Source organism: Haliaeetus leucocephalus, unplaced genomic scaffold (assembly GCF_000737465.1).
Source record: "Haliaeetus leucocephalus isolate CR32 unplaced genomic scaffold, Haliaeetus_leucocephalus-4.0 Scaffold450, whole genome shotgun sequence".
NCBI lineage: Eukaryota > Metazoa > Chordata > Aves > Accipitriformes > Accipitridae > Haliaeetus > Haliaeetus leucocephalus.
The window spans coordinates 21,379,016-21,395,805 of record NW_010972886.1 but is presented as its reverse complement, the minus strand read 5'-3'; the positions used below and the strand labels follow the sequence as shown (position 1 = coordinate 21,395,805).

Genomic DNA, 16,790 nt, shown 5'->3' with positions numbered 1-16,790 from the left:
CTGCACATGGCCGTGGGAGTCTGGCCTCACGGCAATGTCCTGCTGGTCTGGTGACGCTGGCCTCAGGTGCTAGGACCTGAATTACCACCGAGCAGACTGCGGGTCCTCTGCTTTGCCTTCTGGCAGGCAGAATTACAATAGAGCTTGCTCGAGGGCTTTCCTGGGGCCTGTGCAAATCCAGGGGCCCTCATGTGATGGAGAGCGATTTGTCTTGAGAAAAGGAATTTCCCACTGGGGAATTAGTGGAAAGGACACAGATAAAAAGAGCAAGCGAAACTGAGACTGCTCTGGACAGCCTCAGAAAGCTTCAGAGCAGTCCCTGGCTCGGTGGGTGCAGAGGTGCAGAACCCCAGGTCCCTTTTGCCATAGCGGAATGGCTCCTCAAAGAGCCACCTTAAATGCCCAAAGTGGGAGATTTCTGCTTTTTGCCCTGACTCTAAACAGAGTCCGTCCCCTGACTCATCCTTCCTGCTAAAGCCCACAGGCTTCCACGAACTTGCAGCCTTGCTAGAGCACCAGCAAATTCATCAGCTGCAGGCTGAGTCCAGCGGTGCTGCCAAGCTGTCCTCCGGTACCCTGGCAGCAGGACCTCGGGCACAGGACTGTGGCTTGCCTGGCTCTTGTGGCACCTGGGGACACACCAGCTTCGGCTCCGCTGCACCGGGGCCACAGCGAATACAGGCATGGGGTGGTGGTGCTGGGTGCCCAGCAGGGGGGAGAGGCTCTCCCTCACCGAAGGCCATTCCTCTGCTGAGGGCTAGCCATAGGAATGGGCAGGGGATGAGGGCTCCAGCAGCAGATCCCCTCCCTGGCTTCACCCCAGCTTGACTTTATTCTCCCCTCTTTGGGAGACCAGCTGATGTCCTGTCACTCTGCTATCAGCTCATGAGTCAGATCTGGCATCCACTGAATTTAGGAGTCCTGAGATGAAGCACAGCCCATCCCACACAAAGCCACAGCTCGTGTTTCATGTAAAGGAATGAAAATCAAAAGCAATGGGACCAAAAATGTGGAAGGAGGGAGCTGTGTGGAAAAGACACCATGGGACTGGTCCTGTGGGTGAGGCGGTTCAGAGGCTTGGGAGAAATGGTTGGCAATTTCGGGGAAAATGAAACGGCCTGAGCAGAAATGACAGTTCTGCAGAACCCTCAGATCGTGAGTGGCACAGTTACCCCGAAGTGCTCGTGCTGGCACCTGAGCTGCTGTGCAGGTGTGGGCACTGCCAGGTGCCACAGGAGGAGCTGGTGGCAGGACGGCGTGGTGGTGCCCTGCACGCTGCCCACTCTGTGGCTCGCAGCGCAGATGCTGCCCAGGTTCCCTGTCTTGTCAGTGCTTTCCCCTCATCCTCCATGAAATGCCACTTGGCATCCTTGAGGCAGCAGAATTCTTGTCTCCCCGCTACCTTTGCTGGCACCAGCTCTGCTGCAAGGGGCCCCAGGGAGGGAGCCGCTGTCTCACAGGGAAAGGAGGGCAGACCTGTCTTCCCAGCCCGAGGCAGGTGGGCACAGCAGCCCCTGCCCGGCATGCAGCCCTGTCCCATGGCCATGCACTGTGCTGAGGCACCCCCAGCCCCTGCAGCCCCAGCACAGGCAGGGGAGCCGGCGATAATCGCAGATGAGCTTTGTAGCAGGCGTTGCTGACCACCTGAAGCACTGCATTAAAAACAGGGTGCTGCAGAAAAGAGCAGCCTCACTTTTTTGATGTCAGCAGGAGAGGTTTTGAGTTCATGGGTCAAACCAGCCCTCGAGAACGCTGCTGAGTTTCCTTTTCATCTTCAAAATAATTGACTAATCTTTGAATAGGAATAGCCCTGGTTTTAATAACCTGGAAATCACCTGAGTCAGAACTGCACAGCAGGTCTTTCCCCAGAGCCTCTGCAGCTCCTCTCGGACACCACCACAGAGAAACCTAGCCCATAGAACCCCTGGGGGAGCTGGTCTCTGCTTTTCCCTGCCCTCCACTACTGCAGACTTCGTGGAGTTTTGCCCAGGGCGGCAGGGGGATTGTACAGCCCCAGAGGGGCAGGATCGGGCAGCAATGCTGCACCCTGCGGCACAGGGCTGGGGCCGGAGGCCTGGTTCTGCGTGGGCACAGCCCTGCCGTGGGACAAAGCACCTTGCCTGGAAGAGCAGAGTTATCCTCTTCCCTTCCCAGTTCTCTCATGCCTGGAGGTTGGAGCAGAGAGCGGAGGTGCCGCTGGGCTCTCCCAGGCTGGTGGTACCGGCTCCAGCTGTGCCTTGGTCTGCAAGCTGGGAGGGTAGGAGGGTGCAGCAGCGCTCATAGGAATGGTTATCAGCAAGAAAGTGTGAGGATTTCACCTGAGAAGTGTTGCACATGCCTGACATTTAACATCAGGTTGATGGGGTCAAGCCCAGACACAACAGTTCTCTGTAACTTGCTTTCCGTAGGTGGCTTTGTAGAAACACCAGCAAGCAATCATTCCTGGAGCTGCCACCTGGAGCTACTTTCTGAGAATCCCTTTTCAGAAGAGGACGTGGCAGCTTGCACAGGCATGCAGGCAAGGCCAGCTCAGGGGACATAGCTCCCTGCTTGGCAGCCCCTGCCTCCCTCTGTCCCTGCACCCCAGCAGGGCAGAGCCCTCAGCGGCATGGGGTAGCTGCAAAAAGCAAACAAAATGCTGTTAGTCCTACACGTGGAAACTAGGGAGGAGTGCGCTGCAGGGCGAGGGCTGGCTCAGAAACCACCCTGGAGGCAGGGGATCCCCAGAGCAGGTGGCCTGGTTCGTGGCCACCACTGGGCAAGTGTTTGCCCCATGCGTTGAAGTGCACGTGCTGGACCTGCCAGGGCAGCGAGGCCCTGCGTGGGCTCATTGGAAAAAGGCAGGCAAAGGGCTTGACAATAAGCTCGCCAGAAGAGAAGAGGGGTAAACACCAAGATCAGGATGGAGTTGGGTGTCGGTCTTCTCCACCAAGCTCCCTGATCCCCCTCTCTGGCCACCGGGGCTTGGCCCCAGGCAGTGCGCAGGAGAAGGACAGGAATTGACCCCTCTGGGAAGGGACAGGATGGGGAGCCCCGGGGCAGGGTGGAGGGGACAGCGGGATCCATCCCGGGCTTTTCAGCCTTGAAATCAAGGGGGCTTCAAAGCAGGTTTCCTTCAAGCTTGGATGGCCCTGCTTGTCTCCTGCGCTTCCGATGAGCAGGTGTGGGTGGGGAGCCGGATGAATAAGGGACTTATGCTATGAATAATGCCGGGAGAAATGTGCCTGGAATAGAGTGTTGGGATGGGGCTCACAGGAGGCACCACGCTGTCGGACAGAGCCTCCCAGGACTGAGCCATCGAAGAGGTTGCCCTCCTCCTGGTCGAGCCATGCACTGCCCTCACACTGCCCAGTGCCAGCCCTCACAAGTGGGCAGGCAGGAGGGGGGCCATTTCTTGCAATGACCTCTTATCCCAGAGGCTGCTCATCCACACGCTGGCCAAAGCTGGGAGCAGCCTGGATTACATGAAGCACCATCCCGCCTCTCTGCTGCGCGGTGCAGAGCAGAGACCGCGGTGCAGCCCTGGCCAGCAAGAAGTGCGGGCACAGGCTCCCCACCAGCCTCGTTCATCCACCCTGTAGTCGCTCCTCTGGCAGCCAGGGGCTGGGGCGAGAGGGGCATGTGGCACCGAGGGTCATGGGTCCAGGGCCTGGACATCAGAAAACGCACAATGTAGCTGGGCCTTTTTCCTTTTAATCTGGATATTTTTACCTGTTTCACCCAAATGTGAGTTCTGGGTTAAGCAAAGCATCCCTTGGCTCATGCCCACAGAAGGAAGTGGGAGACCGCTGCTTTCTCCTTGCACAATGTGAGAGCATTGCTCCATTAGCAAAGGAGTGACAAAGCCTCTAGAGAAACTGGAGGGAAATGGCATTTCTTTTCCCTTGAAACAGGGCATTCCGGACTTCTCGGTCACCCGGGGCGCATGAGAGGGTTTTTACCGGGGTTGGACATGGCTGCGTATCCCCTCCTCTCCCATCTTCGGCTGGCGCGCACAGCCCTCAGCCTGGGGCAGGAGAGTTGTGGGCGAGCGCGGGGCAGGCACACAGTGCAGAAGGGCGGCCTTGGGCGGGCAAGCAGCCGGGAGAGCAGTGAGGATCCCCAGGTGCCTGGGATGCTGCTCTCTCCCAGGGCCAGACCCCACCTGCTCCCAGACTCCCAGACATTTGGCAGCAGCCGAGGCTCCTGCTGCCCCTGCCCAGCGTTCCTCAGGGCCTGGCCGGGGTGACCGGCAGCAGAGGCAGGTATTTTGCACGCTGTGCCTGGAGCAGTTGGGAAACAGGCAGCGGTAGAGCCGGGCGGCAGGTCGGACTGGTTTCCCTCCGCACCCGGCGCTGGCACTGACGTACGAGCCCGCTCGCCAAACAGATTCTGCCCCGTCCCTGCGGACCTGACTTTGTTCTGCACCGCGCTGCGCAGCGAAGGATGGCTGTGCCGGAGCTGTGATCCCAGCCCAGCCCTGCAGCGGCCGATGGACGGGAAAACCTCTCTGGTAAGGCGTGGGCAGCTCCCCCAGCTCTGACCCAGCTAGAAGTACTGGGGGTTGCTCTGTGGCCGTACGGACCTGCTTTCCTTGGGGTTTGGTGGAGTGCCCAGTTTCTGCCTCTTGCTCTCTGGGGCATTGCCTTCACAGAGGAAGACCCGGGGCGAGCTGCCTGTGGGGCTGCTGCCTCCAGCATCCCCTCGGCACACGGAGGGAGGACTGCCACCAGCATCCCCGGTGTCAGCCCCGTGCCAGCAGAGGAGGTGTTGGGGGCCCCTGGCACCGCTGCTTTTCCACGCTGGAGCAAATTTGTGAACTGAGGGGGTACAGGCTGGTGGAGTGGGCTGGCGCTGCTGGTGCCGCTTGGCGCCCACGGAAACTGTGCAATCCTGGAGCCCTCTGGCACCTCCCGCCAGCACATCGGTAGCAGCGGCAGCACGCTGGTGGCCTTGGCACCCGCTGCACTCCCTCGCCCGCTCTCCTGGCAGTTTTCCTCATGCTCTTTTCGGGCTGGGTTGACTGGGTCCTGCTCAGTCTCGGCTATGGGACCTTGCTGAGCATCCTGTCATGAGGAAAACATCCATCCCCGGCTGGGCACTGGGCTCAGCCTGCCCGGGTGAGGCAGCAGGTAATTACCACGCCGAGCGCTGCTGGCTGTGCCAGCAACATCCGGAACATGCAAAGGCGGCAGTGACGGAGTGGATGGGGCTCGAGGGGAGGCAGGGCCAGCTGTAAAAGCCACCCTTTTCCTGCCTCTTGGCGTGCAGGTGCCTCAGAGGCAGCCAGGAGCAGGGGCAGAGTGGGCTCTTACCAGATCCTGGCTGGGTCCCAAAGGAGGGGCAGCTTGCCCCCAGCACTGCCTTGCAGTGTGATCCTGGCTCTGGGTGGCCCTGAAAGTGGGCAGCAGCACTGTGTCTTGCTGAAAGCGGGGCAGGAATTGGGATGCCCACATATGGAGACAATTACCCAGTATTGGGCATGCCCACCGGGCCACCTTGGCTTTGTCACTTGCATTAAATGGGCCATTAGGATTCCTGGGTGCCACCCTTGGCTCTGCAACTGCAGGAGAGTCACTTCATCTTTCTGTGCCTCTGTTTGCCCCTCCATGGAATGGGGTGAGCAGCGATTATTCACCCGCTGGAACATTTTCTGATCCCTGCCTGAAGGGCTGCTCACACTGGCATATGGCAGCCTCTCCCTGGCCAGATCGGGCTGACTCAATCAACACGGCTTGTCAACTGCACTTGCAAAATGGCCCTTCTGTGCTCTGGGATTTCACTTCCCCGTGTGTTGCCGCTTTACGGCATCCGGGTCTCAGCAGCGTCCTCTCGCAGCTCCTGCCCAGTTCGTCCTTGGGACTGGGGGGTCTGCCTCCTTCCAGGGAGGCACTGCTGAGGCATCGCTCAGCTGCGGCACTCGAGTGGGACGGGTGTCACTGGGAGGGAACGGGTCCCAAGGGAGCACGAGGACAATGTCGCTGTTGTGTGCTTGCTGAGCTAATCTGCCCTGGACAATCAGGGCTCCGCAACCAGGTGAAGGAGCCAGTTCCCTGCCCCAAACAAGGGGGCTGTGAGCAGCAGAGAGCGATGGTGAGGGGTGGGCTGCTGAGCTCAGCTGGGAAAGATGATCACCTCTTTAGGCAGCTCCTTCCAGCTTATTTAAGGCAGGCTGCCTCTCTCCACTCTTGATGCTCCACGTTTTTGGTAGTCACTGTGCCCTTTTGCTCCTCTGAGACATGGCTTGGCCCTGGGTCTGGTTGCAACACCCCAGGTGTTGCCTCGCTTCTGCTCTCCCTCCTGCTCCGAAACTATGGGTGACTGCTGGCTGGTTTCCCAGCCTTCCCTCCCCATCACGCGTGGATCCTGAGCCTTGAACCCAGCCCGGACTGGGTCTTTCACCTGGTGATTGCCCTCTGCAGCAGGGAGTCGAGCTGGAGGTTGGTGCACATAGTAGCTCATGGTGCAAAGGGGATGGGCTTCCCCAGCGCTGCTGTCTGTGGGTTAGGTGCTTTTCCCAGCTCTGCTTAAAGCCTGAGAGCAGAGTGAGGCGGTGTTTACGCTTGTGACAGGTTTAGCAAAGGACTCGTGCTGCAGACTGGCACTGTCTGCTCATCCCCCAGGCAGCCTGGGCCGGGTATGAGGCGAGCAGAGCTGGGCAGCAGTTGCCCGCACATCCCCAGCATCCCTCCTCCCCGGTTGTCTGAAAGTCAGGCCTGTCACGGAAAGGAGCCGGTTGTTCTCCCCTTCCCCACGCCTGACTTTCAGATGCCAGCCCACAGCAGCGCTTAACACTCTCGTGGCTGGTGGAACATTTGCAGAGAGGACGTCAGAAAAAGGGGCTCAAACCGCAGCCGCACGTGTGAGATAGGCACGGCTCCGGGTCTGACTTTTATTCTAAAGCCAGCAAAGAGTGAGTAAAGGTTTTGTGGGCAGAAGTCACAGCTCACTCACCGGGGTAATGCACACTCCTTAACAGAAATATCTTCGTAAAGCCGCTGCTGTTTGTTCTCTGCTCCAGTGGTTATACAAACAGCAACCAGTTATGCTGGTTACCGGGAGCCTGTGGTAAAAGTTTTGTTAGCTTCTGCGACAGACAGAAAAAAAATACTTGGACTTTAGACTTTTAGAGAAATAAGTAGCTAATAGTTCACCTGAGAGTAAGAAAGGGCATGTGTTTCCTGCTAAAGAATAGTAAGAGCAATTTAAACTATAGAATACTTACATGTTAATTTGAAACGTTTGCACGCTGGAGATTGAAATGCTTTAGCATCCAGCATCACTGGCTTACTGGTGAAGCTGAGCTGCATTTTCTAGTACGATGGGGAGGTTTGTCCTTAACAGCATTGTAATTCTGCTGATCTGATAACCAAAGGGTTGCCCTTGCTGCAGGATGAGGCAGGTGAAATATCAGACATGTGGAGATAGCATACAAATGCCAATGTAAATCATACTGTCTGGGTATTTACAAACACCTTGTTTACACATAGACCAGAGAAATTATTTTCCTAGGAAGGGTTCCTGGCATCTATGCCTTGCTTTGTTTCTGCAAAGCAGTGGCACAGGACCTGCAGCAGCTCTGGCTCTCTCGCTGATCCCGTACGCTTTCTAACAATGGGCACCAAAGGTACCCAGGGATGTTTCATGGTGTGGACGTGCGATACTTGCTGCAAGAACTTGAATCCCATCGGCATGACTGCTCAGACTCATCAGGAGAGGATGCTGCTGGGGCACTCCCCAGCCCTCCTGGCTGCTGTGCCAGCCCAGCCCTGTGGAGCACACCGAGGGGCTCCCCTGGGCTCCCTGGCACCTTTGGGAGAGCCCAGGATAAGGCGAGCCTGCAGCATGGCTGTCCCGGGCTTGCCCGCACGGATGCTGTGAAATTCAGGCATAGGGGAAGCTGGTCTTCAGCTGCAGGCTGAGCAAATTCAGGTTTGTTATCGCTTTCACACGGGGAAGGGGCGAGAAGGGATGGGCGGTGCTGTGAAACTGCCTCTGCTCCTCCCGGTACGTGCAGGAGGCCAGGGAGCCGCTGGCCGTGAGCGGGAAGGTGGCTCTCAATGGCCGGGAGACCTCAGCGGTGCCCGTGCCAAGGGCCCCGCAGGCAGCGGGAGGAGGTCTGTGCCGGGGGGTGGCCCTGCGCACCCTGCCGCTGGCCAGGGCAGGTGGCCAGGCAGCCTCCCCGGGAGCCCGGGGTGCTGTGCCTGCCGGCTCTGCGGCTGGTGCACCAGGGCTGTGAGCAGTTACAGAGGCACAGCTCGAGAGGTGGTGTGTGTCCCCCCGCGATGTTCAGTTGGGGGCTGAGGCAGACGCAGACCCTGCGCGGGCAGCATGCGTGGCCACGCCGGGGTTTGTGACTCACGGGATAATGCCCAGGAAGTTACACCACCGCATTGCAAGAAAGGGCACAGCCGTATTTACAAAGCATGAGCCTGAGCAGGCTCCCGACGTGCTCATTACGGCCCTCAGTTCCCAGCAGGAAACAGGAGAGCAAAGAAAATCCAGCTAGAAGGGGACAACTTGGTGGTGGCAGCCTGCTCTGCCCAAGGTCCCTGTCCTCTCTGCCTGTTCCAGAGCCGTGCAGCCCAGGTGCTGCTTGCCGGCTTGGCAGGGAAAGGGATGTTTTCTGGTTATGGGGAAATGTGATCTCTAGCAGCTGCAGGGCCAAAAATCAGAGACAGGTTTCCAGAGGGGCGTGTTTGAGCCCACCTCCTGGGAGGTGGGCTGGGGTGTGGGTGCCAAGCTGGCTGCACTCTGCTGCCAAAGGATGGCAGCTCCGTTTCTCCCTGCGGTGCCCCTTCTGCAGGACAGCAGCGAGGTTGTCTGTAGGGACAGACGTAGTCCAAATTTGACTGGCTTCCCTTGAACAGCCCAGTGCAAATGCGGTCGGTCGTGGCTGCGTGCCACTGGGAGCAGTGCTGGGAGATGGCGGGCAGGAGGAGCGAGGCAATGTGGGAAGCACCTGTCGAGAACGAAGCCCAGGCCGGGCTCTCAGTGCTGTGGGCTGGCTGGCGATGCCCTTGCAGTTTCTGCAAGGCACGCAGCCATTTCTTACTGCCAAAGATGTGTATAAGATTTTACGAATGGCAGCGAGAACGGCATTTATTGTGGGCTTTGTGCACAGGTCCTCTCTGAAGGCAAATGAGAGGCTCTCGCTTCTGTAGCTGATCAAAGCTGACGGAGCGCTGGGAAGAGTGTATCTTGAGGAAAGGGAAGAAATGCATGTTCTTTTGCAAATTCATGGATCAGGAGTGACGCAACTGCAGAACAGCATTCCAGGGTGCAGGACGTTTCAGGGCTTGGAAAACACCGATTATTAAGTATTACTAAATAACAGCTGGAAATTGCACTGTATTTTTCAAATGGCTAATTAAAGATAGATGCATAAATTGGGGCACTAGCCCCGTGGAACTGGGCCACAGCGTGACTGACCCGATGCCAAATACCCGGCTGATGGCTCTGATCAAAGAGACCAGTTTGGGAAATTTGGCCAGCAGCCACCTAAAGGGGAAAAGCTCTGTGACAAAGAGGTTTTCAGCCATCACAGAGGGGGTACGGCTCGGGCTCCATGGTACAGAAAGAGGGACCGTGGCAGTAACTCTCCATGCGGTTCCTAGTACTGTGGAAGAATAGCCACCAGTGGCAACAGCTGGCCCTGCTGGGGAGCTCGGCTCCCTGTTGCCTTTGCCTTCACGGCCACCTGGGGACTCTGCAGGGACTCTCCGGTGGGCATCGGTTGTTGCCAGTAACAGTCTCCTCTGCTCACAGACCACGGCATCGTCCAGCAGTGTCCCTCCCAGCCTCCATGCCTCCACAGTCAGCAACATCTTCAGTGCCCGACCGCCGCAGCCTCGAGAAAGCGTCCTCGGCATTAGCTTCAAGCCCTACAGCCCGGAGTCCAGCCCAGCCCCGGCCCCCTGCACGACCTGTGAGAGCGCACGTAAGAGGATGGTGCCGAGGGTGGTCTCTGGCCACCCTGGCCCCGGTCCCACCGAGGGTGGGGAGGGATGGAGAGAGGCAGGGAATGGGTGCCTGTGCACACAGCTGGCACAAGCCTCAGCCACAGGCTGGTGTTTCCCTGGGGGTGTGAGGGGTGCCGGGGGCAAGGGGGAGGACAGTGACTGTGGCAGGATGGGGGGACGCCACGGGATGGTGCGGGGTGTGTGCAGCCCTCCTCTCCCACATCTCGTGGGCCCTCTGGGGAGCCAGGTGCATGGGGAGCCAGGGAGCTCTTGGCACACGCTAGTGGGCAGTGGGATGCGGGCATCCTGGGGAGACAGCAGCTCCCCCTGACCCTGCCTCCGCCCTGCTGCCAGGATCCTCCATGTTCAGAGCTCCCTGCATGAGCCAGCGACGGCTTGCGCTCATCTTCTGCATCTCCGTCCTCATCGTGCTGCTCATCGCTCTCATCCTGCTGTGTGAGTGGGGTCCCGGCTTGGGGCTCCCCAGGGGGGAAGACCTCAGAGGGGCTGGGGGTCAGCAGATGCTAGGGAGACATGCAGGCTCGGAGGGAGCAGGCAGAGATGTCTTCTTCCCGTTTCCTGAGTGTTCCTGACATCTGGTGGACAGGCAGGAGCAGGATCGCTGGGGAGAGGAGATGTGCTGCACCGTGCTTTCCTTCTCCTGGGCTTGCTTCGGTGGGCGGCGGGGCACCCCCAGCAGCACCCACGCTCGCCCTCCCTGAGGACCAGGGTTAGCAGGCAGGACCTGTCAAAAACAGTGTGTTCTGTCGATGGAACAGGCACAGATACCAGGGCAATCGCTTTAATCCTCGTAATGTCTAGCTGTCAGTTCTCCAGCTGCTGTAGCTGGTGGGCTTGAAGCATTCGGCAGGCTGGATGCACCTTTCTGCAGAAGCCAGCTAGAAGTGGGTTAGGGGAGAGGGAATTGCAGCAGCAGCTGGCTGGCATGGGGGGATGCTCAGGGCTGGCCAGTCCTCCTTCAGCCCTGCATCCTGCATCTCTTCAGCCTTGGCTCAAACGGCAGCCCTGCACCCCAGCTCACGCCTCGTGTTTGGCAATGTCCCTGTGCATGGCAGACCTCTTCTGGACTCCCGTCCGGGTGTCCTACAGCACCCTCGCCCGCAGCAAGCCCCTGCTGGTAGCCCCAGCCTCACCACGGCGTTCACTTGCTTCCAGTTATGTTCTGGCGGTCGCAGACCGGCATCGTGTACAAGGAGCCTGCTGAGAGCTGCAAGGACAGCCCCGTGCGCTGCGACGGCATCGTCGACTGCTCCCAGAGGAGTGACGAGCTGGGCTGCGGTGAGGCACCGGGAGCCAGGGGTGGTGGGAGTGAGGGGAGCCCCCAGGGTGCTGGGTACCACTGACCTGCCTGCTCCATCCCTGCAGTGCGCTTCGCATCTGACGAGTCCTTGCTCCACATCTACTCGAGTGCTGAGAGCCAGTGGCTGCCGGTGTGCAGCAGCGCCTGGGATGACTCCTTCTCCAGAAAGACCTGCCAGCAGCTGGGATTTCAGAAGTAATTCCCCGAGGTTGGGTCGTCCTGCTCAGGTGCTGGGGCCCTGCCCGGCCTCCTGGGCATTGCTCTGACCCTCCTGCCCTGCCTGCATACACAGTCGGCTGTGCTCTTTCCCCCAGCATTGTGCTTTTCCTCTGGGAGGCCATGCGTCCAGCACTGGTCTGGGTGTTTCAGTCTGTCCCCCCCAGGTTTAGCATGCAGAGCCTCTCTGAGAAGGCAGGGATCAGGCAGTCAGTGCCTAGCCGGGGACACACACCCTCACTTCCTCTCTCCTCTCCCCTCCCAGTGCATCGCAGACTGAATACATTCCCCTGCACGTCTCCGGCAAGAGCCTCACTGTGACTGATGAGCGAGAGACCATCCAGCAGAGCCTCAACAGGTACCAGGCAGTGTCACCTCCTGGCCCTGCCCCTGCCCTGGTGCCGCAGGGCAGGGGCTGAGGCCGCATCTCCCTCTTCTCTGCTGCAGCTCCCACTGTCTGACGGGAAAGTACGTCTCCCTCCGATGCACAAGTAAGGGGGCTGTCTGGCAGGGCACATGGCCAAGGGCGGGCAAGGCCAAACACAGGCTTGGGAGTGCTTTCCTCCCCTCTTTGAACAGGGCTGGGCAAATGGGGCATTTTCCAGCAAACTTTCTGGGTAACAGAAAACTATGAAGATTGCATTCCCATGGTCTCCATTGGCCCCTGCGAACGTACTGAGCACTGCTGGTGCCTGCGGGCAGTGGGGATGTCATGCGCGTTCCCCTCCAGCCTTCCCTTCTCTCTGAGCCCTTCTCTCAGCCCTGCTTTCCCCTCCAGCCTGCGGGCAGAGGATTTCTGGCCGAATCATTGGAGGAAAGGAAACCTCCGTGACCAAGTGGCCCTGGCAAGTCAGTGTGCAGTATGGGCCCATCCACATCTGCGGCGGCACCATCATCGACGCGCAGTGGGTCCTCACCGCGGCCCACTGCTTCTTCATGTGAGTGCTGCTGTCCAGCCAGGGGCACCGGCTGTGGCCGGCAGCCCTTGCGCCAGCACTCTGCCCAGCGTCTCACTCCTTGCTGCCCCCACCTCTCTCCCTGCCCAGGAACAGCATGAAGATCCTCGATGACTGGAAGGTGTACGGCGGGGTCTCGGACCTGAAGCAGCATGCGGAGGGCATTCCCGTCTCCCAGGTCATCATTAACTCCAACTACAGCGACGATCACGATGACTATGACATTGCACTCATGAAGCTCTCCAGGCCGCTGACGCTCTCAGGTCAGGGCTCTCATCTTGCCATGCCGCAGGGCTGGGCTTGGCAGGGGCTGGTGTATGGGGGACAGAGAGAGGCTGCGGGGGACGGGCAGGAGCAAGAGGCAGCTCGGGTCCCCTTGGAGCCGTCCTCTGGGCTGCATGGGGCTGCTGCCAGCTGGAGCATCCTGCTCTGCTGTGGCCACACTGCTTTCCCCTGCCTGGCCTGTGGTCAGGAACCGGCCCGTCCTCCCCCGGCACGGCCCGACACACATGCAGCCGTGGGCTCAGCTGCGCAGCCAGCATCGTGCCGCTCACCGTGCCCCACATGGGCAGTGCGGCGGGGGGATCCGGCAGAGACCCTGCCTGGGTGGGTGCAGAGGGGAGTGCTTCCTGCACACCACGCTCCTCCCTAGCTGCAGGGCTAGTGACTACAATGGCTATTTTGCTCCTGGGTGACTCACCCCTCTCTCCTCTCCTGGTTTTCATCATGTCTCCCTCCAGCTCAGGTTCGCCCAGCCTGCCTCCCCATGTACGGCCAGCAATTCCAGACCGGCAGGTCCTGCTTCATCACCGGCTTTGGGAAGACCAGGGAGAACGAAGGTGAGGGAGGATGCCGGCTCTCCACAGGCAGCTCCTGTGTGCCGCAGCCTGACCTACGAAGGCAGTGCGCGAGAGGAGTGAGCGTGGCTCTGCTGCTGTGTTTGAGGGCCATTCCCACAGGGGTGACTCGCAGTGGTTGCCCTCCTGGCCATGCAGCTCAGCAGAAATAAGGCCTGCAAGAAATACCAGCTTCCTCCCTCGCTGCCACGGAAATGCCTGGTGCTGCAGAGGGGCCCAGGGGGCAGTGGGGGGACGAGGCCCACCCTGCCCCATGGCTGCTCCTGCCTTGCAGATAACACGTCCCCAAAGCTGCGGGAGGCCGAGGTGAAGCTGATTGACTACAAGGTCTGCAACAGCGACAAGGTGTACGAGGGCTACCTGACCCCACGGATGATGTGTGCCGGGTACCTGCAGGGGGGGAAAGATGCGTGCCAGGTGAGCCAGGGGCACACGGTCCCACCAGGCAAGGTGATGCAGGACGGACAGGGCTGCCCGCTTTTCCTGTGTGCCAGTGTCCGCTGGCTGGGTACCGGCAGAGGGGCGTCTCCTGTCTCCTGTCCTCACTGCTCTGCCCCTCTGTACTAGGGTGACAGCGGAGGGCCCCTGGTCTGCGAGGACAACGGCCGCTGGTATGTGGCTGGGGTCACAAGCTGGGGGACAGGATGTGGCCAGAAGAACAAGCCCGGTGTTTACACGCGTGTGACAAAGCTTCTCAGCTGGATATACAGCAAAATGGAGGTGAGGTGGCATGGCAGGGCTGTGCTTCGGCAGGGAGACTTACCAGGTGGCCCCTGGTGCATTGAGCGGGGCTGTATCCCCGCCCCCCGCAAGCCCTCGGCACCTCACCCTTGCTCTCCCCTCTCTCCTTTGCAGAGTGAGAACGACTAAGACTGGGCCAGACACTTGCCTGGGCCATGCCTCTCCTGCCAGCATGGGCCCCTGCCCTTGCTTGCTGCCAGGGCATGATGCTACCAGCAGATCCCCCTGCCTATCTCTGGACTGTCTGTGCAGCCAGGGACCTGTTGCTGCCCCCAACCTCTGAAAATATGGCACCTGCAAAGTGACTCTGCCCTCACCCAGTGCAAGGGAGGAGGTAGCCTGGCGGTGGCTGGGCGAAGCACCCAGCCAGCCCTGAGCTGGCAGCACGCAGGGGACAGCAGCCTGTGCCAGCTGGGAGGCACCTCCTTGCCCTGGGTCTGTGATTCTTCTCGTGTAAATAGATGTGTCCGGATGGGGCTGTCACGAGTGCTTCCTGGCAGGACCGCGGCACGCTCGGCGGGCAAAGGGCTGCTAGCGCTGCCCGTCGATCCGGTGGAGGTTGCGGATGGAAACGGCAAGCAGGAGAGCTGTGGGGCACAGGAGAGCAGTGGGCTGCCCGTGGTGAGGGAGCACTCTCCTTCGCACACTGCTGCCATGTCGCAGCTGTGCCACCTTGGGGCATGGGACGGGGCTCAGCTGGCATGGTGCAGCCGTGTGCCATGCTGCCCTGGCGGGCAGCAGCTGCCCGCACCCGCGAGGCCAAGTTCCCTGTTTTCTCCAGGGAGGGCTGAGCAAAGGGGAGCCCCGCAGTGCAGTTACACCACCCTCTGGGAGGAGCAGTAGTTGCTCTCATGTTTGCAGATAGGTTTAGGAAGCGCCTTTGAAATGATGTTCCTCCCTGTGAGAGAAATACCTGTTTGTTTATTTTTCCATGCCGCGGATATGGTCCGAGCAAGCACTCGCTCCCAGGACTGCATGCAGCCGGTCTCCGTCCCCCACCTGCTGCCATGAGGATTTCGGCAGCGGTGTGGGGCAGGTCTGCTCTCCTGGGATGGCCGTGGGAGGTGCGACAGAAGCCAGCAGCAGCCAAAGGTCTGAGGTGGAGCGTGATGCAGACCAGGCAGCGCCCAGCCCTTCTCCAGTGTGAGCCAGTCGCTGGATCTCACGGCTCGTTGTTCAGTGACTGTGCTGGGTTGCTGCCTCCTCCCTCCGGCTGCTGAGCACGCAGGGATCGCGTAGCCGGTCTCACCTCCCTGCCCACACCAGAGCGGGGACACATTTCCTCTCAAGGAAACAAGTGTCCGTGTCTCCCTGTGGATGCTTTGAGGCACACAAGGCGCTACGGGAGATCCCCAGTGTGGCAGTGCCCATCGGCTAGGCAGAGGCTGGCTGCCCCTTGCCGAGGCCACGCTCCTCTCCCCAGATGTGTGGTCAGTTGCAGAGGGGTCTTGGGGAGCCTGGCCACCTTGCACTCTTCTCAATAAACGTTTTGGTAGTGCTCCATGTGGAGACGGCTCTTTGGGACACGCTGGAAAGGAAGCTGGTGAGCCCCAGCATCCAGGTAACAAGGGAGCCCCAGGGAACAGGGAGGGCTTGGCCCTGGCTGGAGACCATGCTGTGATGCTCCAGGGCTGCCCCTCTCCTCACGGTTCTTTGGGCCCCAGTGTCAAGGCCACGCACACTGCGGTGGGCCCATGGGACTGGAGTGCAGCAAGTGCATGGGGGGGTTGCAGCCATGTGCAGCCCCACAGGTCTGTGGGCATGTGCTCAGCACTCCAATGCGCACCTGCTCTTGAGCTGCCTCATGGCGGTTGCCATTCATGTGGGTGCATGTGATGGAGCGGCTTTTTGCAAAAGCCCTTCCTGCCCTTCACCCTCTGGGTTACTGCTCAAAGAGACTGCTGGGAGAAAGGGGGTGGTTTAGGTCTTACAGGGGCTTGGCAGTAGGTGCTCAGGTACAGAGGTAATGTAGGCATGGAGTCGTGTGGGGGTGAAGCCTCTGGAGGGGGGGAGTGGATCCATGGGCATGAGCCCAGAGGAGAGCCATATCAGAATTCAGCTTGTGAATGCTGTGGACCAGAATGAAACGCTTTCCTGAGAAGGCTGCACAGCCTGTGCAATTGCCCGGTGTTAGAGAAATGGCAGTAATGAGCATTTAGGCTTGAATTTTCCTCAGGAGGAGGAAAGGTTACTTGCAGTGGTTCTTTGTAACCTGTCTTCTTGCAGCTGGAAACATTAAAGGAGGGACTGGTGCTTTGGGGAGCTCACTTGCTCTCTTTGAAATAGTCTGAATCGGCCTCACAGGTCTGTTGCCGCTAGCTCCGGCTGCAGTGGCCCTGTCTCTCCCCAGCATGGGAGTACGATGGCCACCTGCTGCAGCCTGCCTCTCCCTCCTTGGGAAGGAGGTTGGTGTGGTGTGGGGGGGCAAACCCCGAGCAGAAGGCTCTGTGCTGTGGTGTCCAGTACGTCCTGCAGAGGAACTGGAAACATAATTTCCCTCAACGATGCGAGTACTGGACTCTGCATGGGCCAGGCAGCCTGGTTTCTGACCCGCATCACTTGCAGCGGGGCCACCTGGCTCTTTGTGGACTGGGAAGGCTCGTTTCCCATAGGTGTGCTGGAGACTGCTGTCTCCAGCCGTGCAGGGGCTCCGGAGCTGCAGAGGCTACCTGCAAAGTGAAGATGCAAAGTTCTCAGGGTGCGCAGGCTGCCGCAGGCACATCCCCTCCTCACCTCCTGGGAGCATCACCCGGGTTCC

The 16,790-nt window shown here is 59.7% G+C and overlaps 1 protein-coding gene across 1 annotated transcript; it reads left to right on the top strand.

The window, feature by feature from the left end:
* The first annotated feature begins 4,471 nt into the window (after nucleotides 1-4,471).
* Nucleotides 4,472-14,161, top strand: TMPRSS13 (transmembrane protease, serine 13). Its single transcript, XM_010575095.1, has 13 exons — nucleotides 4,472-4,492; nucleotides 9,748-9,923; nucleotides 10,294-10,397; nucleotides 11,118-11,240; nucleotides 11,328-11,457; nucleotides 11,744-11,836; nucleotides 11,926-11,969; nucleotides 12,257-12,416; nucleotides 12,525-12,697; nucleotides 13,175-13,273; nucleotides 13,566-13,708; nucleotides 13,859-14,011; nucleotides 14,147-14,161. Exons 1-13 carry the CDS (start codon nucleotides 4,472-4,474, stop codon nucleotides 14,159-14,161), a joined length of 1,434 nt encoding a protein of 477 aa, XP_010573397.1.
* The last annotated feature ends 2,629 nt before the right edge of the window (nucleotides 14,162-16,790 follow it).

Excerpts from the sequence above, each read along its gene's own strand:
- TMPRSS13 (XM_010575095.1), top strand. The coding sequence starts at position 4,472 with ATGGACGGGAAAACCTCTCTG. Across the intron at positions 4,493-9,747 it reads TGGACGGGAAAACCTCTCTG|ACCACGGCATCGTCCAGCAG; the intron begins GTAAGGCGTGGG and ends CTCTGCTCACAG. Across the intron at positions 11,837-11,925 it reads ATCCAGCAGAGCCTCAACAG|CTCCCACTGTCTGACGGGAA; the intron begins GTACCAGGCAGT and ends TCTCTGCTGCAG.